The sequence below is a fragment of the Dendrobates tinctorius genome, unplaced genomic scaffold (genome assembly GCF_039654945.1).
Source record: "Dendrobates tinctorius isolate UK_male_01 unplaced genomic scaffold, ASM3965494v1 ptg000163l, whole genome shotgun sequence".
Taxonomy (NCBI): Eukaryota; Metazoa; Chordata; class Amphibia; order Anura; family Dendrobatidae; genus Dendrobates; species Dendrobates tinctorius.
The window spans coordinates 366,954-392,113 of record NW_027361830.1 but is presented as its reverse complement, the minus strand read 5'-3'; the positions used below and the strand labels follow the sequence as shown (position 1 = coordinate 392,113).

The 25,160-nt window shown below is 45.8% G+C and overlaps 1 protein-coding gene across 3 annotated transcripts in view; it reads left to right on the top strand.

Moving 5' to 3' along the window:
* The first annotated feature begins 13,671 nt into the window (after window positions 1-13,671).
* The window catches only part of BPHL (biphenyl hydrolase like), a 102,472-nt gene continuing 90,983 nt past the window's right edge, over window positions 13,672-25,160 (top strand). For 2 of the 3 annotated variants that reach the window (XM_073550126.1, XM_073550127.1), the window contains exon 1: window positions 13,672-13,954. In XM_073550126.1, coding sequence (XP_073406227.1) covers window positions 13,854-13,954 — 101 coding nt within the window. In that variant the 5' untranslated portion in view covers window positions 13,672-13,853. The remainder of the gene's footprint in view (window positions 13,955-25,160) is intronic. The other variant, XM_073550128.1, reaches the window with a different exon arrangement.

The window sequence follows — 25,160 nt, the reverse complement described above, 5'->3', positions numbered from 1 at the left end:
CTCTTTCCCGGCCAGCGGTTCCTTTAAATTTCCTCATTTTCAGGATCCGTCTGAAAACGGATCCTGTGCCATCCGTTCACATCAGTTGAGAACGGATCCGCTTCTCTGACTTTTTGGCGGATTGGAACTGATGCAAAAAACTGAAGTGTGAAAGAGGCCTAAGCAAGGTGTGGTCGCATATTTTGCGCATGTAAGCATCCGTATGTAATCCGTATGCTGAGATTTTCTCGCCGGCTTGCAAAATGGACATATAATTGAGCCCTATGACAGGTTTTATAACACAAACGAAAGAATAGATATAGACACATAGAATACATATATATATACACTCACTGGCCACTTTATTAGGTACACCTGTCCAACGGTGTGTTAAGACTTAATTTCTAATCAGCCAATCACATGGCGGCAACTCAGTGCATTTAGGCATGTAGACATGGTCAAGACAATCTCCTGCAGTTCAAACCGAGCATCAGTATGGGGAAGAAAGGTGATTTGAGTGCCTTTGAACGTGGCATGATTGTTGGTGCCAGAAGGGCTGGTCTGAGAATTTCAGAAACTGCTGATCTACTGGGATTTTCACGCACAACCATCTCTAGGGTTTACAGAGAATGGTCCGAAAAAGAAAAAAAATCCAGTGAGCGGCAGTTCTGTGGCCGGAAATGCCATGTTGATGCCAGAGGTCAGAGGAGAATGGGCAGACTGGTTCGAGCTGATAGAAAGGCAACAGTGACTCAAATTGCCACCCGTTACAACCAAGGTAGGCAGAAGAGCATCTCTGAACGCACAGTGCGTCGAACTTTGAGGCAGATGGGCTACAGCAGCAGAAGACCACACTGGGTACCACTCCTCTCAGCTAAGAACAGGAAAGTGAGGCTACAATTTGCACAAGCTCATCGAAATTGGACAGTAGAAGATTGGAAAAACGTTGCCTGGTCTGATGAGTCTCGATTTCTGCTGCGACATTCGGATGGTAGGGTCAGAATTTGGCGTAAACAACATGAAAGCATGGATCCATCCTGCCTTGTATCAACGGTTCAGGCTGGTGGTGGTGGTGTCATGGTGTGGGGAATTTTTTCTGGGCACTCTTTGGGCCCCTTGGTACCAATTGAGCATCGTTGCAACGCCACAGCCTACCTGAGTATTGTTGCTGACCATGTCCATCCCTTTATGACCACAATGTACCCAACATCTGATGGCTACTTTCAGCAGGATAATGCGCCATGTCATAAAGCTCGAATCATCTCAGATTGGTTTCTTGAACATGACAATGAGTTTACTGTACTCAAATGGCCTCCTCAGTCACCAGATCTCAATCCAATAGAGCATCTTTGGGATGTGGTGGAACGGGAGATTCGCATCAGGGATGTGCAGCCGACAAATCTGCGCCAACTGTGTGATGCCATCATGTCAATATGGTCCAAAATCTCTGAGGAATGCTTCCAGCACCTTGTTGAATCTCTGCCACGAAGAATTGAGGCAGTTCTGAAGGCAAAAGGGGGTCCAACCCCTTACTAGCATGGTGTACCTAATAAAGTGGCCAGTGAGTGTATGTACAGTGGGGAAAAAAAGTATTTAGTCAGTCAGCAATAGTGCAAGTTCCACCACTTAAAAAGATGAGAGGCTTCTGTAATTTACATTATAGGTAGACCTCAACTATGGGAGACAAACTGAGAAAAAAAAATCCAGAAAATCACATTGTCTTTTTTTTTCATTTTATTTGCATATTATGGTGGAAAATAAGTATTTGGTCAGAAACAAAATTTCATCTCAATACTTTGTGATATTTCCTTTGTTGGCAATGACAGAGGTCAAACGTTTTCTGCAAGTCTTCACAAGGTTGCCACACACTGTTGTTGGTATGTTGGCCCATTCCTCCATGCAGATCTCCTCTAGAGCAGTGATGTTTTTGGCTTTTCGCTTGGCAACACGGACTTTCAACTCCCTCCAAAGGTTTTCTATAGGGTTGAGATCTGGAGACTGGCTAGGCCACTCCAGGATCTTGAAATGCTTCTTACGAAGCCACTCCTTCGTTGCCCTGGCGGTGTGCTTTGGATCATTGTCATGTTGAAAGACCCAGCCACGTTTCATCTTCAATGCCCTTGCTGATGGAAGAAGGTTTGCACTCAAAATCTCACGATACATGGCCCCATTCATTCTTTCATGTACCCGGATCAGTCGTCCTGGCCCCTTTGCAGAGAAACAGCCCCAAAGCATGATGTTTCCACCACCATGCTTTACAGTAGGTATGGTGTTTGATGGATGCAACTCAGTATTCTTTTTCCTCCAAACACGACAAGTTGTGTTTCTACCAAACAGTTCCAGTTTGGTTTCATCAGACCATAGGACATTCTCCCAAAACTCCTCTGGATCATCCAAATGCTCTCTAGCAAACTTCAGACGGGCCCGGACATGTACAGGCTTAAGCAGTGGGACACGTCTGGCACTGCAGGATCTGAGTCCATGGTGGCGTAGTGTGTTACTTATGGTAGGCCTTGTTACATTGGTCCCAGCTCTCTGCAGTTCATTCACTAGGTCCCCCCGCGTGGTTCTGGGATTTTTGCTCACCGTTCTTGTGATCATTCTGACCCCACGGGGTGGGATTTTGCGTGGAGCACCAGATCGAGGGAGATTATCAGTGGTCTTGTATGTCTTCCATTTTCTAATTATTGCTCCCACAGTTGATTTCTTCACTCCAAGCTGGTTGGCTATTGCAGATTCAGTCTTCCCAGCCTGGTGCAGGGCTACAATTTTGTTTCTGGTGTCCTTTGACAGCTCTTTGGTCTTCACCATAGTGGAGTTTGGAGTCAGACTGTTTGAGGGTGTGCACAGGTGTCTTTTTATACTGATAACAAGTTTAAACAGGTGCCATTACTACAGGTAATGAGTGGAGGAAAGAGGAGACTCTTAAAGAAGAAGTTACAGGTCTGTGAGAGCCAGAAATCTTGATTGCTTGTTTCTGACCAAATACTTATTTTCCACCATAATATGCAAATAAAATGAAAAAAAAAAAAACAGACAATGTGATTTTCTGGATTTTTTTTTCTCAGTTTGTCTCCCATAGTTGAGGTCTACCTATGATGTAAATTACAGACGCCTCTCATCTTTTTAAGTGGTGGAACTTGCACTATTGCTGACTCACTAAATACTTTTTTTCCCCACTGTATATATATGTCACAGAGTTCTTCATAGCAGAATAGCCGCTAATTCAATTGCCGGCTTTTGTCAAATCATTCCCCCACCCGACATGAAATGACACATGGTTTACATACAGTAAACCATTTCATTTCATGTTTTTTTTTTTGTATGTCTTTCATTAGTAATTAGATGAGGGTTGATGTGTAAAATTTGGGAGGTGTAGGTGTTAATTTAAGTGGTTAATTCGTTGTAAAAAAAAATGTGTGGGCTCCTGCGGTAATTTGTCAATGCGGGAGCCCACACATTTTTTAACACCGAACTAACCCCTTAAATTAACACCTACACCTCCCAAATTTTACACATCAACCCTCATCTAATTACTAATGAAAGACATACAAAAAAAAAAAACATGAAATGAAATGGTTTACTGTATGTAAACCATGTGTCATTTCATGTCGGGTTGGGGAATGATTTGACAAAAGCCGGCAATTGAATTAGCGGCTATTCTGCTATGAAGAACTCTGTGACATATAAATAAATATTTATATATATATATATATGTGTGTGTCTCAATGACATGTGTGTGTATATGTGTGTGTGTGTATATATATATATATATATATATATTGTAAGGATTCGGACTCGCTTAGGTGCGGCGGGAGTCAAACATGAGGCACGTTCCTTTAAAATTTCACAGGGTTTATTACTCCATAAACCAGAGACAGCACATAAACAGTCCTTAGCTGGGCTGTGTTCCCTCAGGTCCTGTGCACACAGGTCAGGGCAATGTCCAGAGCAGCGCTCTATCTGCAGTCGCAGACACAGGAAGGCTTCTCCTTCCTTGGAACACAGACCACTCTGTAGTGTCGCACCTGGACACATGGAAGTCTGTCCACACTCTGCCAGACTTCCTCACAGTCTCTCTCACATGTGCCAAACACCTTAATTACATAGCCCTGTAACCACACCCATAGGTGAGGTATGGATCACATGAGCTGGTCACATGGTCAGGACTTCACCACAGGTCCTGAACATACACATATCTTCAGGCAAAACGGAGTACATTCCGCACCCAGTGCAATAAATGACATCTTTAGTGCTCATGTACACTATAGGCAAAATACTCCGGGTTGCATCGCAGGGAGCATCCCTCCATGTGACATATCTCCCATTAACCACGCGATCACCTGTCACACCACATATCCCCCTCCTCTGCCTAAAGCCGTGGGGCTTGGCACTTTCTATTACTCGACCAGAGATCCTTCTCGGTCGTCTCTGCCAGTCAAATCGTCTATCAAAGTCAGGCCCTGCTAGTGAACTCTTCAGTAGGCGTCCCTTATCCGTCTTGTTCTTTGATAAAGATGGGCCCACGTCAGACCACCCGCATCCCTGGCGGTCAGTATGGTGTTGCAACTCCCTTGCCCCCATACCTCTTGTCTGGACTGACTCTTTGTCACCACGTCTTCTACAGGGTCTCCTGCCTAGGTCACTCAGCTCTGAGCTAACTGAGGCATCACTACTTCCTCTTCCATCAGGCCACCTACTGTCCTCTCTCTGCTGGCCATTTCTCCTAAGGTCTATAAGGTCCCGAGAGCAGCCCTTCCATTTATCTCTATGTACTCTCTTATCTCCATCTTTAGGACTTCCAGTCTTAAGTGAACCTCTTTGCCTTTCTATACCGCGAGTTGAAGGAGGCGGCCATCTTCTTTCCATTTCCTCCAGCTCTCTACTGATCTGCTTCCTCTCAAGTCTTAGCTGCTCTACTTCTTTCAGGTATGACACGCGATACTCCAGGAGCATCCGGATATTCCCAAGGCTCTCCATGGACCCGACAACGAGGAATGGAACCATCCTATCTTCACCCTTGTCCTGGGTTTCGTCATTAGCCGGAATCCTCACTCTCATCACGCCAGACCTGTTCACCATGTCCTGCATCACTTTCCCAAACCTTCCGATGACTTTCCTCACCAGACCTCCGGGCACTTGAATAATGTCTTCTGCAATGCCCTGCTGACTTTGAACTTTCCTCGCACACTCTAGACATCGAGCGGCTTCTTTTTTTCCCAACAGGATCATCTGCCTTGTGCGGAGGCATTGTAGATGCATATCCCTCAGGAAAGTAACCCGCTTCCTTGTGACTTCCTTAGATGACAGTATGACCAGCTGCTTCGTCTCTGGTGCCCAGATCACACTACATGCTTCTATAGCCTTCCTAAAGGCCTCATGCACACCTTCCTCAGCACAGGCTTCCTGCATGTCTTCTGGTACATCAATTACAACCTTGAAGGTCGTGGACTTGCTCTCACCCTGAACAGATGGCTCTGGGTTCCCTACGGACACTTCCCTCAAGATATCTGTCAAAATTGGATGACTGTCTTGTGCAGCCCTTGGCTCACCATCTTCCTGAGATTTACAGTCTTCAGGACCCTTTTCCAAGATGGGCTTTGGCAGTTCTGCCTTGCTATCAGGCGGGCACGGCTGCTGTACGTCTTCGCCCATCCACTTCTCCCGTAGAAGACCTTTTCCTACTCCACTGAGTTCTTGCAGAACTTTATCTCGCTCCTCTGCCAGGTAGCGACGCTCATCCTCTCTCCTGAGAATCTCCTGTTGATACTTCTCTTGGGCCTCTCTGAGCACCTCCATATCTTCCAACAGGGTCTTGTTCATGGTTTTACACGCTGACAGGTGACCTCTGAGCTCAGAGACTTCCTTCTCCAGCTCATCCACTCTGTGCTCAGTCACTTGTCTCAGTGCTTTGCCTGCCAAGAGCTCGGACTCTAGGTGGTGCAACCGCTCCACCTGCGCGGAGTTGGCGACTTCCAGACTCGCCACCTTCAGACACTCCCTCGCCAGCTGCTGACACATCTCTTCGCGCCCTTGCTCCAAGTCTCGTAGGTGCGCTTCTACCTGGTGCAAACTGTCATTACACTGGATTCGTGCTTCTGTCTGACAAACACTGTCTTCAGCCCTAGTGGTTGCTACTGGCAATAACATATTACAGTCACGCCTGGTACCTGTGTCACACCCCACCGCATGGGAAACGTTCATGTTGCTCTCTGTTCGGGTGTCAGGTCCACTCTTTTTAATTACCACACCACTATCAGTCTCTCTCTGGTACCCGTCAGGTGACATCATGTCCGTAAGTGGGGCCGACGCACTGTTCTCTCTGGTCATGCTTAACTTAGGCCTGTCAACTTTAGGAGGCGGACTTCTCACACCATTACCTCCCATACACATATCAACAGACACTTCTCCTTTTGTCCACCAGTCCCACAGGGCTTCTAAGTCCCGCCCTATTACCATAGTATACTGTAAGTCTGGGTCTACTGTCACTACATGGTACGTGGAACTCTCAGTCGTGTCAATGTAGAGGTATGCTGTCAAAAGTTCTTTATCGTCCCCACCAAAGCCATTCACTCTCGTCACCGTCCCAGGCGACACAGAACGTCCAGGAGTGGTTCTTAGCACAGATACCGGACTCCCAGGGTCTAACAATCCCATCACCCGTTCTCCATCCAGCCAGAAGGGGCACTGTAGTGTTGGTTCACTGACCAAGCTATTCACAGTCGTCTCATCTCCCAGCCCACCATCCGTCATGTCATGAGACGTCAGGTCCGTAAGTTGGGCAGATGTCCTTCTCCTTCCGGTCAGTTCTACCTCTGACCTGTCTACGTCAGGAGCCGTCACTATCTTAGTGTCCGCTGGCCCCACAGTCGAAGCATCTCCATCGTCCGACCAAACGTCATCAAACAAAACAAAGTCCCGGCCCCTCTCCCAGGCATAGACTAAGTCCCGTGGTATCCCTCCCCCTTGGCACTCACCACCTTTGGTCCCCTCAAACACTACTCTGTCTACTGCATAGTTCACCGTGACCCCGTGTTTACAGCGAACCCTGACGTTTTTCTCGGACAGAGAGAAAGTGAGAGGAGTTCCTGTCAGAGTCACCTGATTCTCTGATTCCAGCCGACCAAAGGCTCCTTCCCGGTACAGCATCACTGTACACATCTGTGGCCTGTCATTACTACCTGGAAAGGATATTCCACATTCTGAAAAAGACCTGCACATACACTGCGGTACTCCAGACGTACCCAGTGCTGTCACTTCTTCAAACTTGGCCCCTTTCTGGACCACCACCCCGCTTTGGGTTGCCGCCCCCTCCCGGGACTCCACCCCATTTTGGGTTACCACCCCAATTTGGGCCACCGCCCCCTTTGGGGACTCCACCCCTTTACGGGCTACCACCCCGATTTGGGCCACCGCCCCCTTTTGGGACTCCACCCCTTTACGGGCTACCTCCCCGATTTGGGCCACCGCCCCCTTTTGGGACTCCACCCCTTTTCGGGATCTCCCCATGTCTGTCCTGCAGAACCTCTTAGGCCACAGTTCACACAGTACAGTTTATGCCATTTTCTGGTACTGGCCCTTTAAGCACGACACCACACCAATTCCTTCTGGCACTGCCCCAGCTCCTGCCGTCGCTCACAAGCAGCTGCTGGTGTTTCTGCAGCTCCTGCTGCGTCATCTTCGAGGACCCGCCGATCCACCGGAAGCCACTTGTCACCCTCAAAGATAAAAAAACCACAAAAGCGCGCCCATAGGGCCTTACCAGTGCAGGTATAATGGGTATAAGGACATAATACAGGGTACTCACCCTTAATAGTTGTGTAAAGCCACAACTACTGTATCCGCTTAGTCATATGCAATAAAGCTGCAGCAGGATGGTGTAGACAGACAGCGTCTGCTACCAATGCTCAAATAGGAGATCCCAAAAAGAAAAAACATCAGGTCCCCGCGCTGCGAGACCTTCATGAGCGTACTGAGCCACAGCAAGCACTTTCAGGATTTTTTTTTTTTTTTTGCAGAGAAGCGAGGAAAAGGGGAAAAAAAACACAAGCACAGTCTCTCACTGACTCTGGTCAGTGCAACACGGATTCCTGTCCGTTACCTGCTGGTGTCAGCCACACAGGTTCTCGGGTACCTCTTCTCCTCATAGGCATCCCACAAATCTCCATACAGTCATTTCCTCTGACCTCGGTCAGTATTACTCACGATTTTCCATACCGTCTGTGCTCCTGGGAATCGCTGCCCCAGTCTGTCACCAATTGTAAGGATTTGGACTCGCTTAGGTGCGGCGGGAGTCAAACATGAGGCACGTTCCTTTAAAATTTCACAGGGTTTATTACTCCATAAACCAGAGACAGCACATAAACAGTCCTTAGCTGGGCTGTGTTCCCTCAGGTCCTGTGCACACAGGTCAGGGCAATGTCCAGAGCAGCGCTCTATCTGCAGCCGCAGACACAGGAAGGCTTCTCCTTCCTTGGAACACAGACCACTCTCTGTAGTGTCGCACCTGGACACATGGAAGTCTGTCCACACTCTGCCAGACTTCCTCACAGTCTCTCTCACGTGCCAAACACCTTAATTACATAGCCCTGTAACCACACCCATAGGTGAGGTATGGATCACATGAGCTGGTCACATGGTCAGGACTTCACCACAGGTCCTGAACATACACATATCTTCAGGCAAAACGGAGTACATTCCGCACCCAGTGCACTAAATGATATCTTTAGTGCTCATGTACACTATAGGCAAAATACTCCGGGTTGCATCGCAGGGAGCATCCCTCCATGTGACATATCTCCCATTAACCACGCGATCACCTGTCACACCACAATATATATATATATAACAAAACTCAAGATAAAAAGCGGACGGCACCGCTGTTACCGTGTGACTTCAAATGATGTGCGGCATACAGAAGCCCAGCAGCTTGGAATCTCGGGTGCCAGACCTGGAAACAGTCAATCCTGGGAATCCATGCAAAGAGAAAAGGTCGCACTCATCGAGATGGAAGTTTCACTTGTTTATTGACATATCATGAACATGTCAAGTCGGGGGAGTGACATAAGGAGTGCAAGGAAGGCTGACAACGGCCGTTTCGCGCAGCTCGACGCTTCAACGGGTCAAACAGTGGGGGGAAGTGCCAGGTTCATATGCAAATCACATCACTCCGTACCTCCTCCCTCCACAGCTGCTGTCTAAATGACATTGGTGAATTAAAAACATGCTGAGATGCATTACAACATACAAAAGCATAAGTACAACTTACTGCACAAGCAGAAAAAATGGTTACATCGAGAGATAAATTACAATGCATATTCATATATCGAAGACTACTGTTATTTTCATATGTCGAAAACTACTATTTTTTTCTTTTCTTTCTCTATATATATATATGTATTCTATGTGTCTATATCTATTCTTTTGTTTCTTTATTAAACCTGTCAGTGTGAGTTTACTGTATAGCGCACTGAATTGCCGGCTTTTCTAAAGGACACCGGGTGCGTATTTCTCGCAAGCCACACGTGTGGTCCGTGTGTAGTCCGTATTTTTTGCGCACCCATAGACTTGCATTGGCGTACTACGGGCGTAGTACGCTGACAATCGCAGCATGCTGCGATTGGCACGGACCGTACAATACAGACGAGAAATATACGGCTGATGGGAGCTGCCCCATAGAGAATCATTTGTCCGTGTGTAATGCGTACTTTCAACGCCTCTCACTCGTCCGTATTCCTCTCTAGTGTGACCCCGGCCTTACTCTCCCATCCACTGCCATTTAAACTTTTTCTTTTATCATACATTTTTACATTTTGTATAGCACTAAAATTAATTTTTGGCAATGTTTTCACCCCCAGTCATTCAGCACTTGCAAAAATGATGTAATAAGTAGTGATGAGCAAGTATGCTCGTTACTAGAGGTTTTCGAGCATGCTCGGGTGCTCTCCGAGTAGTTTGGGCGTGCTCGGAGATTTAGTTTGTGTTGCCGCAGCTGCATGATTTGCGGCCTGAATAGATATGGGGATTGCCTGTTTATTAGGAAATCCCCATATGTATTCAGGCTGTCTAGCAGCTGCAAATCATGCAGCTACGGTGACAAACTAAATCTCCAAGCACGGCCAAACTACTCTGAGATCACCTGAGCATGCTCGGAAATCTCGAGTAACGAGCATTCTCGCTCATCACTATTAATAAGTAATGCTAGGTAGGTAGATACTCTTGCAGAAAGCTAAATCTTTCAGCAGGCTGAATTATAGTTGCCACATGCCATGTATATAGTTGTCAGATTGGACTAGGAAAACAGACACCAACAGTTACACACGTTTAACCCTTTTCCAACTGAGCCAGTTTTCCAACTCAAATTTTTCAAATCTTACCTGTGTCACTTTGTTGTAATAACTCCCAAATGCTTTCACATATCTCAGTGATTCTAAGATTTTTTTTTTTTTGTCTTAATACATTGTTCTTTGTTAGTTGTAAATTTAGGTTAATAGGATGTGAGTTAATAAAATAATGAAAATGCGTTGAAAAATGTTCAATTTTTGAACTTTTTATGCTCTTAGTCATACCACACAAAATAATCAATATATAACATTTACCACATGTCTGCTATTCATCAGCATAATTCTCTCAAAGACTTTTTTCCCATTGGGATGGTAACGGGGTTAAAAGTTTAGTAGCAATTTCTCATTTATTCAATAAATTTACAAAATATATAGTCTTAGGAACCACTTGACTTTTTAAAGTGACTGTGAAGGGCTTATATGCCAGAAAACCCATAAACAAAAACTCTACCCCTTAAAGTATTTATAAATTCAAAAATCTTGTTAACCCTTCAGTCACTGTATTTTTGGAGGAAAATGGGGGGGTGCATCTTATAATCCTGATGTACCTGCTGTGGTAGGGGAGCAGCAGCGACGAGTGGGTCACAGGAGGCAGGAGATGGCTGCTGTGGCTAACCTCTCTGTGCACTCTGAAATGAATATTCTATTCTCCCCACTCCCATAATCTCTCCCATCTCAGCGCTGGCTTCAGTGCATAGAGTTGGGAGGGACAATGGGCATGGGGAGCAGTAAGTATTCATTTTTATTTAGTAGAGGCACACTGCTGCAGCAGCTGGCTCCTGCAGCATCTGGGCTATCACATGTGCCCGCTATTAAAGAGAATGAATATTCAGTGTGCCCCACACCCATGGGAGTGGAGAACTGAATATTCATTCTCTTTAGTAACGGCCACACGTGATCGCCCAGTAGCTGTAGGAAGCTGATGGCTGGGGCTAACAGTGTGTCTGCTATTAAAGAAGTTGCATATTCACTGCTACACACGCCCAGAGTCCTGGGGAGCAGCTTCCTGTATCCTGTAACATCCTTCAGCATGACCGGTTTGTCAGTGGGTCAGTAGTGGTGTGGGGTGGCATTTCTTTGGAGGGCCGCACGGTGTTGGGCTGCGAGCACAACCCCCATCTGTGGACGTCGGGCCCTCAGACTATCCTCAGAATGACCTGCTGGAGGTCATTTTGCAGGGCTCTGGCAGTGCTCCTCCTGTTCCTCCTTGCACAAAGATGGAGGTAGCGGTCCTGCTGCTTGGTTGTTGCCCTTCTACGGCCCCCTCTGCATTTCCTGGTGTATTGGCATGTAGTGTCCTGGTAGAGCCTCCAGCCTCTGGACACTACACTAACAGACACAGCAAACCTTCTTGCCAAAGCTCGCATTGATGTGCCATCCTGGATGAGCTACACTACCTGAGCCACTTGTGTGGGTTGTAGAGGCCGTCTCATGCTACCACGAGTGTGAAAGCACAACCAACATTCAAAAGTGACCAAAACATAAGCCAGAAAGCATTGGTTCTGAGATGTGGTCTGTGGTCCCGACCTGCAGAACCACTCCTTTATTGAATGTGTCTCGATAATTGCCAATAATTTCCATCTGTTGTTTATTCCATTTGCACAACAGCATGAGAAATTGATTGTCAATCAGTGTTGTTTCCTAAGTGGACAGTTTGATTTTACAGAAGTTTGATTTACTTGGAGTTATATTCTGTTGTTTAAGTGTTCCCTTTATTTTTTTGAGCAGTGTATTTTGTCATGGTATTAGAGGTTTGAGGTTGGAGAATGTTTGTAATGAAGCTAAAAAAAATATCTATGTTATGGCCAAGTCCAAATTTATTATTGATTCATGCGGGCAGAAATGATTTAGGAAAATTAAAGACCTTCGATCTCCTTTTTGCTAATGCGTAGAGATCTTTCCCTAATCAAATGTTGGTTCCCTACATGCTCTTTAGTTTTTTCAGAGATCGTCCCTAGATTAGCATGGTCAGGTTCTGATTGTAAATTTTGAGAAAAAATGGGAAAAAGGGTTATAATAGAGCAATGGAAAAATTTTACGTAACGTTAAGTGGTTTTTCCCACAGGCATTCTGAGTTGGAGGGCTTCACACCGGGCATTTTTAGAAGCGACTTGGTTCACTTTCCTGATATAGGTCTCGACATTTTCAATGTTGATTTGCAAAATGCAATTGAAAAATGGCTGTGATGTTCAGGTATGGGGGGGTGCAAGGCTCTTCAAGTCCTGGCTGGTGGATAATCTCCCAGCTTTTGCTGGGTATTGTTGGTCAATGTTTAAGGCCAGGGTCAGACTTGCGAGTACAATGCGAGAAACTCGCTCTCGCATCAATACCCGGTGGCAGTGCTGGGTATTTCTATGCAGCCGCACTCTCCGGTCCCAAGTGCCGGCGGCAGTGCTGGGTATTGATACGAGTGACTCGCGTGAGTTTCTCGCATTGTGCTCGCAAGTCTGACCCCGGCCTAATATTGTTAATTGGTTACTATGAGAATTGATAATATTTTAATATTTAATATGGTATATTTATTAATTATTATATATTTAGTAACTCTTAATAAACTACATCACGGCCTAATTTTATCAACGCTAATATTGTGTCATGTGTCTTTATTAAAAAAAAAAAAAAAGTAAATGGGTCTTGTGTTACCATGTACCCCCATACCGGTATAATATGCCCCATACCGCGGCTTTACAAGAAAAATAAAAAAGTTTCTCCTTACCTGGCCGAGGTCCGGAGGTGTCCTCACTAGATTCATCTGAGGCGCGGACCCTCGTTCCGGCGTATGACAGTGACGTCATATGCCAGGGACGTGTGCCGTGATGATAGCTGCCGACCTGTAATTGGCTGTTAACTGTTGACGTACGGGAAAGATTTCCCGCATGGCAATAGATTTTAACTGAACCTGTGTCTCAGATACTGAGCTGGCAGAATCCTGCCGCTGGGGCCCTTGAGCAGAAGAGAGAGGGCCTGCTCTTATCTGCTTACCGGGCCCCATACATCAGTAAGGGCAGTAATGACCTGCTGGGGGCCCTGCATGTTTGCATGGTTATTACTTTGTCATTATTTGGTCAGTATTTTACCTCAGTATTTGTTAGCCAAAACAAGGAGTCGGTGATAAATCCAGAAGTGGTGACGGGTTTCTATTATACTTTTCCTCTGATTTTTCCCACTCCTGGTTTTGGCTTACACATACTGAGGTAAAATACTGAACGTGGCCTAAAAATCCTACATTTCTGCAGTGCTTTTATCGTACTGTAGATATGCTGAGTGCTCCCTGACAGGATTCAGCTCTGCTCTGCGCCAGCTGACCTTTCCCCACTGTCCTCAGTGCTATGAGCAGTAGTCACGCTCTTTAGCGTACACAAGTTCATTTAAGGTAAATCGTGTCCTCAAACATTAGAGCAAGCACTGCAGGGAGATGCCTGTAGCGGGCAGTATAACATACAGCAATGTAGTCTGTGGATTGTAGGCTCCAGGTCATACAGAGCAAAGACCAGCGGCAAGCAGAACACGAGAGGCTGCCGCAGTGGTAACATGGCGCTGTGTGCTGCAAGTGCTACGCTGGTGTCGTCTGCTTGGTTCCTGCACCGTGTCCTGAAGGCTCCGCAGCTGCCCACAGCCGCACTGTTTTACAGGTAAAGGTTTTTGTGCTTGCTCGTGTTAACCCTTCATGTACTCATGTCGCTGCACAGATGCTTCCTGGAAACTAGTGACGTTCCTAACAAGCTTGTGAGGAGCCTTGTGACCAGCACCCTATATACGGTGGTATCTCAGGTGTGAGAATAGCTGCACAGTCCTGGGCACTCCCCACACCTGGGGGAATAACCATTTATGACCATTTTCATAGCTACCCACTACAGTGCACTCCTTGTCACAGTTTACCAGATGCTGCTGCCAATTGTGGCGGAGTTAAGTAAGGCCTCTTTCACACATCAGTTTTTTGGTGTCAGTCGCAATCCAGCAGTTTTGGAATAAAACGGATCCGTCGCAGATTGTGGAAAAACTGATGCAACGGATCCGTTTTTTCGCCGGATCCGACTGCCCTACCTGTTAATAATAATTGGAGCATGCTCAGTTTAAAAAAACTGAATCCGTCTCTGGATTCCGTCATTTGACGGACAGCGACGGATCCTGTGCCCATAGGCTTCCATTCTAGCCAACGACGAATGGCGCTGGATCCGTCGCTGTCCAACTTTTTGACGGAGACAAAAAACGTTACTTTGTCCGTCGTCTCCACCCGACAGACACAAAATTTCCAACGGATCCAGTGAGGCCATCCATCGCTAATATAAGTCTATATACATCAGTCGCTGGATCCGTTTTTTTCTAAAAACGACGGATTGGGACTGATGGCAAAAAAATGATGTGTGAAAGAGGCCTAAGAGCTCATGGTGGGCTGAGATGGCAGCCAGGGATAGCGCTTACTGAAGGTGCCCGTGTTACCTCTGATGACTGTCAGTCTTCCATTACACTGCGGTGTTACAGTATGGGCATCTGTACAACTGTAGACTAAATAGAAATATAAAAAAAAATTAAAAAGCAAACGTCACCTTTAATATAATAGTTAAATTTTCCTCCTTTTCCCAAAGTTATTTCTCTGTGTGCACGATTGTCTGGACTTGTACAATATTAACCCCTTAGTGACAGAGCCAGTTTGCAGCTTGATGACCAGGCCAATTTTTACAATTCTGAACACTGTCACTTTGAGGTTATAACTCTGGAACGCTTTAATGGATCCCGCTGATTCTGAGAATGTTTTTTTCGTGACATATTGTACTTCATGTTAGTGGTAAAATTTCTTCGATAAGTCTTGTGTTTATTTATAAAAAAAACGGAAATATGGCGAAAATTTTGCAATTTTAAAACTTTAAATTTTTATGCCCTTAAATCAGAAAGATGTGTCACAAAAATTTCTTAATAAATAACATTTCCCACATGTCTACTTTACATCAGCACAATTTTGGAAGCAACATTTTTTTTTGTTAGGAAGTTATAAGGGTTAAAAGTTCACCAGCAATTTCTCATTTTTACAACAAAATTTACAAAACCATTTCTTTAGGGACCACATCATATTTAAAGTCATTTTGAGGGGTGTACATGACAGAAAATACCCAAAAGTGGCACCATTCTAAAAACTAGACCCCTCAAGGTGCTCAAAACCATATTCAAGAAGTTTATTAACCCTTTAAGTGCTTCACAGGAACTAAAGCAATGTGGAAGGAAAAAATTAACATTTAACTCTTTTTTGCCAAAAATTTACTTCAGAACCAATTTTTTTGATTTTCACAAGTGTTAAAAGAGAAAATCAACCACAAAATTTGTTGTACAGTTTCTCCTGAATGCGCCGATACCCCATATGTGGGGGTAAACCACTTTTTCAGCACACGGCAGAGCTCGCAAGGGATGGAGCGCCGTTTGACTTTTTCAACGCAGAATTGGCTGGAATTGAGATCGGATGCCATGTTGCGTACGGAGAGCTCTTAATGTGCCTAAACAGTGGAAAACTCCAACAAGTGACCCCATTTTTGAAACTAGACCCATTAAGGAACTTTTCTAGATGTGTGGTGAGCACTTTGAACCTTCAAGTGCTTCACAGAAGTTTATAAGGTAGAGCCGTGAAAATAAAAAATCTATTTTTTTTTTCCACATAAAAATGATCTTTTCGCCCCCAAATTTTTATTTTTACAAGGGTAACAGGAGAAATCATACCCCCACAGTTATTGTGCGATTTGTCCGGAGTACGCTGATACCCCATATGTGGTGGGGAACCACTGTTTGGGCGCATGGGAGAGCTTGGAAGGGAAGGAGTGCCATTTTGGAATGCAGACTTTGATGGAATGGTCTGCGGGCATCATGTTGCGTTTGGAGAGCCCCTGATGGGCCTAAACAGTGGAAACCCCCCACAAGTGACCCCATTTTGGAAATTAGACCCCCTAAGGAACTTATCTAGATGTGTGGTGAGCACTTTGAACCCCCAAGCGCTTCACAGAAGTTTATAAACGCAGAGCCGTGAAAATAAAAAGTCTTTATTTCCACAAAAGTGATTTTTTTTAGACCCCAATTTTTAGACCCCCAAAGTTGGTAAATAGTGGAAACCCCTCAATTCTTGCTCCAACCCTAACCCCACCCCTAACCCTAATCCCAACCCTAATCCCTAATCCTTATTCTAACCCTAATCCTAGTTTGCCCTAACCCTAATTCTGACCCTAACCCTAGCCCTAACTCTAACCCTAGCCCAACCCCAACCCTAGCCCAACCCTAGCCCTAGCCCTAGCCCTAACCCTAACGGAAAACTGAAAAAAAAAATATTTTCTTTATTTCATTATGTTTGCCTATATAAGGGGGTGATAAACGGGGGGATGTGTGCTATTTTTTTATTTTGATCACTATGATCGTTTATCATAGTGATCAAAATAATGAATGGAATCTGCCAGCCGGAGCCGGCAGATTCCCGGCGGGCGCACTGCGCATGCGCCCGCCATTTTCAAGATGGCAGCGCCCATCGGAGGACGCCGGCGGGACCTGGGACCACCGGGAGGGGACGGAGGACCACGGAGAGGTACCAGGGGGATCGGGGACCCTATTTCTCTCTCTTCTGATGTACGATCACATCAGAGGAAAGAGAAATTTAATGCATAATCGCAGCTTTTTTTTTGCGGTCGCCGTTATAGGGTAAATAACGGCGATCGCAAAAGCGGGGTCGGTAAAAACCGACCGATTCATGTTCTCTGGGGTCTTGGCTACCCCTGGCAGCCGAGACCCCGGAGAAAATCCGACACTGGGGGGCGCTATGTACTTTCTCCACAGCTCCGTGAATTAACGGCGCTGTGGTTTTAGTACACTCAATTACCGCCGTTAAAAGGCGTATCGGCGGTCGTTAAGGGGTTAAAGTATTTTTCCCAGATGGTGAACAACAAAACAAGAAAAATTGTTTAAGTCATTGTTATTTTTTGTTCCATCATATTGACAGCCTGTTGACCTGCTAAGATTGGCATGGGTTTTCTACTGATATCGGCTTTAGTCCAGAGTCCATGTTTAATCCAGAAAACTCAAAGGATTTTAATTTCAGCCCTATTAAACTACATTAATCTGTGCGTTATCTGATTTTTACTCAGACTGCAGGCATGATGAGCTAGTCTGAACAAGCCCTTAGAAAGTTAGACTTCACCCCCATTAAGGGCTCCTTAACACTGGCGAGTAACCAGCGTATAACTCAGATGAGCGGTATGCGATGTTTCATCAGATAGCACTCGCTCCAATGTTATACTGTGGAGCAGCACTGACTAGAGTTTTTTCTCTCATGCCAGATCGGCATAAAAACAAATTGCTGCATTTGGCCACATATATCGGATGGCGCGCACCCATACAAGGCTATGGGTGAGTGCAAAACATTGGACTGCACTCGGATGTCATCTGAGTGCAATCTGATATGTGCTGACACACAATAGAGAAATTAAAGGGGTACTCCCATCTGCAAGATCCCATCACAATATGTAGCTAATACCTCCAATTAGAAATATAGTATAGTTTTCCAGAATCATAGAATTGTAAAGTTGGAAGGGACCTCCTGGGCCATCTGGTCCAACTTCCTGCTCAAAGCAGGATTCACTAAATCATCCCAGACAGATATCTGTCACTATGTCTCTTTCCTCATGTGCAGGCATTGCAGAACCTTAGGTATCCATGGTTACAACCACTAGCAACTAGCTGTCACAATATCAGTGGTCGTAACCATGGATACCAAAGGTCCTGCAATGCCTGGACCTGAGGAAAGAAAGTGAATCAGAAAAACTATGCTACATTTATTATTGGATCTATTTGCTAATATTAATATAGTTATTATGTATTGAGAGAGGGTCTTGGAAATAAGAAAAGCCCTGTAAGTTCTCCATCTTCTCCGCACCTGTGACCTGATTCTCGCATATGAGAGAATCGGATCACAGTAAAATGACACTCTGGTCATGCTCGCTGCAGAGTTTGAACAGAGGGTTATTTGCATACGGCATCCGACTCTCATGAGAGAATCGTCAGCTGCTGTATGCTAGTGTGCGCGTACTCCAAAACTGAAGACTCTTGCTAAGATCCTGGTAAGCATGTATGGCCTTCTGACACTTGCAGCCAGAGGGCCATAGAAGGACTGATCTACCATTGTGATCTTTCTCAGAATCATACTTAGGATAATAGCCCCACCCCCGTCTTCTCATTGGTGGATGTGGGGCTGCTCAGCTCCTCCTTGTTTTGCAGAGCTGCTGAAACTGCAGATAGAAGCATTCAGGACAGGAGGAGGGAAGCTGAGACTACAACACCCATCTGCTGCAGATAATGGGCAAGTAGCTTCAAGTTCTAAGTGGAGCCTAGATAACACCTAGGAGGCAGCATGGTGTGTCTGCTGTGCTGATTAGGTCACAGCACCTGCAATTGGGCCACCCTCCCAGGGCTGTGGGGTACTCGGTACTGGCCCGATGAGCTTCAATGGGAGATGTCACGGCAGCTGGGACCCAGCCCGTGGTCCTGGGCGCCCATTGTAAAAAGGGGAAAGTTTATAAGTGAATTGTGACGCCACCTGTGGTGTTCGGCAATGAAGATGTAAGTCGACGCTGCAGACAGATCCTCTGGGACAGATGGTGTGGTGCAGCAATGATGTTATAGCCCTCCACAGGCAGGGCTGTAGTCCCAGGGCAGAGTAGGTGAAGTGACAATTAGATGGTGTAGTGTCTGGCACAAGGGATGTAGCCGTGCTGGCGCGTTGGCGCAGGAATAAGTGGAGGACACCAGGGCATGTAGATCCAAAGCTTTACTCACAGTCTGCTGTGCACACAGGTGCCCGCCTCGGTGCTGTGTCCTCCAGGTCAGGAGCTCAGCCAACTTCCAGGCAAGATGAAGTACTTCCTTCCAACACTCCGCCAACATATGTGCCTTTTCTGAACGTCTCCTCTTATAGCGCCTTTGATTGAAGTACTCACAGTACTGAGTTACACTGCAGTGCCTCCTGTCAGGTGTTCCTATGAACGCAACTTGTACGGCAGACAGCTGTAGCCTGCTTCGGGGACTCCTTACTACCTAGTCCCGGCTCACAATCATTGCTGTTGTGCCCGCAAGTCTTTTGTGGGAATAAAGTGGTCACTACTTCTATTCCTTCGGTGTCTGCTGCAAGACCATTAGTATCCATACAACCTCGGGGACCGGACCCCGCCTTGAGCTTAGAACTTGGGAAGGGTTCTCTCTTCCAACCCTTAGTCCTCCTATTCTCCTTACGTTCCGTACTAATCCTTTCCAATGGAGAATCAAGCTTCCTTTCTCTGTCTCTTTCCTGTGCCAACAGACCCAGATCACTGTTGCCTGCTACAGCGCTTCCTTCTTCCATCCCTCTCCCGGGGATCTTCTCTTTCTCACTCTCTGTCCTTCTACATCCTCACTCACTGAATGAAAGACTGACTGACTCAACTCTTCCCGCTCTTTTATGTGAACTAAACTCCACCCACCTCCCAGCACATTTCGTGTTCCAAGCAGGGAGCCACCAAGGGGTGCTATGCTACACTCCAAGCAGGAAGCCGCCGAAGGTGCTTTGCTGCACTACTTTGTGGTGTGGGGTGCAGGTGTTGGAGCGTGGTCAGGTGTCTCCACCTTACCTGCTTAGTGGGGTACCACACCTCAGGAGGAGGTGCAGTACCTCTGTGGCGACTGAACCCTCAGGGGCGCGACACAATGCCTCCTTAAGGCTGTGTGCCCACGTTGCGTTTTTGTAAGCGTTACCGCAGCGTTTGAGCCGGATCAGACGCTGCAGAAACGCTTAAAAGAAGCTTCCCATTAAATTTAATGCATTTTTGGCTTTTTGTGCCAAAGCATGCTTTTTAAAATGCTCAGAAAACGCTTAGCAGCTAAAAACACAGCATGCTCATTAATTTCCGCATTGCTCTGCGTTTTTAGCCATTTCCAATGTTCCCAGAAACCACGCGGAAAAAAACGCATCAAAAATGCGCGTTTTTTGTGCAAAAATTGCACAAAAACGCACGCAATTAAAACGTGCGGTTTATGGGAAGGAGTCAGGTTTTCTGAGCGTTTAAAAACGCTAACATGGGCACATAACCTAAGGCTGTGTGCACACGCTGCGGATTTTGCTGCGGTTCCGCAGCGGTTTTGGCCGCTGCGGACCCGCAGCAGTTTCTGCTGCGGTGTACAATACCATGATTCCCTATGGGAATCAAAAACCGCAATGCAGACGGTGCGGAATTTTCCGCGCGGATTATCTGCGGTTTTCAATCCGCAGAAAGAATTGACATGTCAATTCTTTCTGCGGATTCTCCTGCGGTTTGCCATCTCCTCCATTGAGGACATGAAAAACCGCAGGGCAAACCGCAGAACAATCCGCAGGTAAAACCGCAGGTCTTTTGACCTGCGGTTTCACCTGCGGATTTTACAAAATCCACGCGGATGAATCCGCACATAATCCGCAGCGTGTGCACACAGCCTAACACTAACTGCGGAATAAAAGCTGGGAGAGCAGCTAATTATTTGCCACTGCATCTCCCTGGATCTTCTTGGCAGCCGATAGGAGATAAAACCCTTGGGCTGAAAATTCCTTCTGAATACAGGGTCCAGCAGTAAAGTGCCCCCTCACCTCCACCACATGCAACCTTAAGATGGGATATTCCATGTGCTCCTTAAACTGCTCCTCTGCCCAACCATATACTCTGATGCCTCCTCACCTTTGTATGTGAGGGTTAACCCTTACCTCCCCCTTTGCACCCAGTGTGTGCTGTTGTATGTCCTGTGCAAGAAAAGTGAGGGTTAAGCCCCAACCATGCTCCCTCTGTGAAATGTAGCTTATCACATCCACTCCATAGACTGCAATAAAGATCCCCCCACCCCACTCCACCTGTCACCTCCTGCCGCATATGTGATGTGGATCTATGCGTGTGGAGCAGGCAGGGCCGGTTTTAGACCAAGTGGAGCCCCAATTGCTCACATATTGCTCCATCAGACAGAAACATTTCTGTTGTATTTACATGCGCTGAGTTCAAGCTGTTAAACTAGCATGATCGACAATATTGAAGTCATTCAACGCTTGTTTCCCGGCCTCTTCACTCCAGCTCAGGAAGACTGATGAGTACAGATAGTCCTCGATATAGTATAATGCAGGTCTCATATACAACCCATGGCAAAAATTTTGGAATCACCGGCCTTGGAGCATGTTCATTCAGTTTAATTTTGTAGAAGAAAAAAAACAGATCACAGACATGACACAAAACTAAAGTCATTTCAAATGGCAACTTTCTGGCTTTAAGAAACACTAAAAGAAATCAAGAACAAAAAATGTGGTAGTCAGTAATGGTAACTTTTTTAAACCAAGCATAGGGGAAAAATTATGGAGTCAGTCAATTCTGTGGGAAAAAGTTATGGAATCATGAAAAACAAACAAACATAAAAACACTCCAACACATCACTAGTATTTTGTTGCACCACCTCTGGGTTTTCTAACAGCTTGCAGTCTCTGAGGCATGGACTTAATACTCTTCATCAATCTGGCTCCAACTTTCTCTGATTGCTGTTGCCAGATCAGCTTTGCAGGTTGGAGCCTTGTCATGGACCATTTTCTTCAACTTCCACCAAAGATTTTCAATTGGATTGAGATCCGGACTATGTGTAGGCCATGACATTGACCTTATGTGTCTTTTTTTCAAGGAATGTTTGCACAGTTTTTGCTCTATGGCAGGATGCATTAACACCTTGAAAAATGATTTCATCATCCCCAAACATCCTTTCAATTGATGGGATAAGAAAAGTGTCCAAAATATCAACATAAACTTGTGCATTTATTGAAGAGGTAATGACAGCCATCTCCCCAGTGCCTTTACCTGACATGCAGCCCCATATCATCAATGACTGTGGTAATTTGCATGTTCTCTTCAGGCAGTCATCTTTATAAATCTCATTGGAACGGCACCAAACAAAAGTTCCAGCATCATCACCTTGCCCAATGCAGATACGCGATTCATCACTGAATATGACTTTCATCCAGTCATCCACAGTCCACGATTGCTTTTCTTTACCCCATTGTAACCTTGCTTTTTTCTGTTTAGGTGTTAATGATGGCTTTCAATTAGCTTTTCTGTAAGTAAATCCCATTTCCTTTAGGCGGCTTCTTAGAGTTCGGTGACAGACGTTGTCTTCAGTTTTCTCCCATTTGTTCCTCATTTGTTTTGTTGTGCATTTCCTGTTTTGGAGACATATTGCTTTAAATTTCCGTTCTTGACGCTTTGATGTCTTCCTTGTCTACCAGTATGTTTGCCTTTAACAACCTTCCCATGTTGTTTATATTTTGTCCAGATTTTAGACAGAACTGACTGTGAACAACCAACATCTTTTGCAACATTGCGTGATCATTTACCCTCTTTTAAGAGTTTGATAATCCTCTCTTTTTTTCAATTGACATCTCTTCTATTGTAGCCATGATTCAAGTCAGTCCACTTGGTGCAACAGCTAGCTCTCCAAGGCGTGATCATTCCTTCTTAGATGCAAACTAACAAGCAGATCTAATTTGATGCAGGTGTTAGTTTTGGGAATGAAAATTTACAGGGTGATTCCCTAATTTTTTCCCTCAGAATTGAGTGACACCATAATTTTTCCCCTATGCTTGGTTTAAAAAAGTTACCATTACTGACTACCACATTTTTTGTTCTTGAATTCTTTGTGTTTCTTAAAGCCAGAAAGTTGGCATTTGAAATTACTTTAGTTTTGTGCCATGTCTGTGATCTGCTAACTGAATGAACATCCTCCAAGGCCGGTGATTACATAATTTTTGCCAGGGGTTGTAGTACATATAGTATAATGCACTGACCATGGTCCTGGATAGAGTATAATGCAGCACCCCTTATAGTATAACACAGCCCCCCTCAGAGTATACTGCTGCCTCCCTCATAAAGTATAATGCCGCCCTCTTCTAGAGTATAATGCAGTCCCCCTCAGAGTATACTGCAGCCCTCAGAGAGTACACTTCAGCCCTTCCTCATAGAGTAATGCAGCCCCCCTCATAGAGTATACCGCAGCCTCCCTCATAGAGTATACTGCGGCCCCCTCAGAGTATACTGCGGCCCCCCTCAGAGTATACTGCGGCCCCCCTCTTAGAGTATAATGCAGCCCTACACACAGTATAATGTAGCCCCCACATAGAGTATAATGTAGCCCCCCTCATAGAGCATAATCCAGCCCCCTCAGAGCATAATGCAGCCCCACACACAGTTTAATGAAGCACCACATAAACTTTATAATGCAGCCCTACACACAGTTTAATGAAGCTCCACCTACACAGTATAATGCAGCCCCCCACACAAATAATGCAGCCCCTCCACACACGCACAGTATAATGCAGCTCTACACACAGTATAATGCAGGCTCCATGCACACAGTATAATGCAGCACCCACAAACACATTATAGTGCAGCCCCCGCACACATGGTATACTGCAGCCCCCACACAAAGTATAGTGCAATCCCCTCACACACAGTATAGTGCAATCTCCCCTTACACAGTATAATGCAGCCCCCCACACACAGTATAGTGCAGTCCCCCACACACGGTATAATGCAGCCCCTCACACACAGTATAGTGCAGTCCCCACACACACAGTATAGTGCAGCCTCCCACACACTATATAGTGCATCCCCCACACACAGTATAATGCAGCCCCCCACAGACACAGTATAGTGCAGTCCCCCCACACACACAGTATAATGCAGCACACACACACACAGTATAATGCAGCCCATACACACACACAGTATAGTGCAGTCCACACACACATAATACCTCTCTTCCTCGTTTCCTCACTTCTCTGGCTTCTGCAGAGCATCTCTGCTCCACTGCTGGCGCACGCTGAGTCAGAGGCAAAGAGGGAGTAATGGGAGAGGGAGTGTCATCTGACACTCTGCTGGCTTGTCACTTCTCTTTAGAGCCAGCAAGGGAGCGCACTGTCACTGTGCATTCAAAGGAATATAGCACAGGGAGCTCATACTGGGTATGCGTCAGAATTTACAACCAACGCATTATCAGGTGAGTAAGACTAACAGAGGCCGTGAAACAGACATCACTGATGATGTCTCACTTCAGAGAGGGCGCAGTAGCCTTTGCTCCCTGATGACTGCTTATTTGAGTATCCCAGCATGCACAAGTGAATCTCATACAAAATGACATTGAAAGTTTAAAAAAAAAAGACAGAGAGAAAGTCAGAATGCAATGAGATTAGGTGACACAAAATAGGTACATTTAGTATGAAATTCACCTTTGGTTTTTGACCGCCCTTTTAAGTCAGCTGATTCGGCCCTCCACAACAGTGCCAGTTTCTCATGTGCCCCTTGGGAAAATTAATTGCCCACCTCTGATCTACACTGAATGGCCACTTTATTAGATATGTGCCCTTTCACCATTGCACAGCTCACCTTTCCTTAGTATAAATGGGCTGCACCAGTAGACCACCAGTGTGAGTGCCATTGCTGTCCATTGCTGCATTCGTTACTTCCACTGAAATGCTAGAGGTCTCCTGACAGAAGTCTCATTCATTTTGCTGGTACTGTAAAGTGCAGCTTTTTGGTGCAGAAATGTCTCCTGCAAATGCTGATCGTGTGCATACACCCTTGTTTTCTGTTTTGATACCAGCGCTTTTTAAAGAATGGCAGAGCTTAGTGGACAGCATCGATTAAATTCAAAACAAACTAGCCAGGTGTAAGGGCCCCGTCACACATAGCGACTCACCAGCGATCCCGACAACGATATCAACGTGTGTGGGGGGGGATAGCACTATACTGTATGTGGGGGCTGCACTATACCATGTGTGCGGGGGCTGCA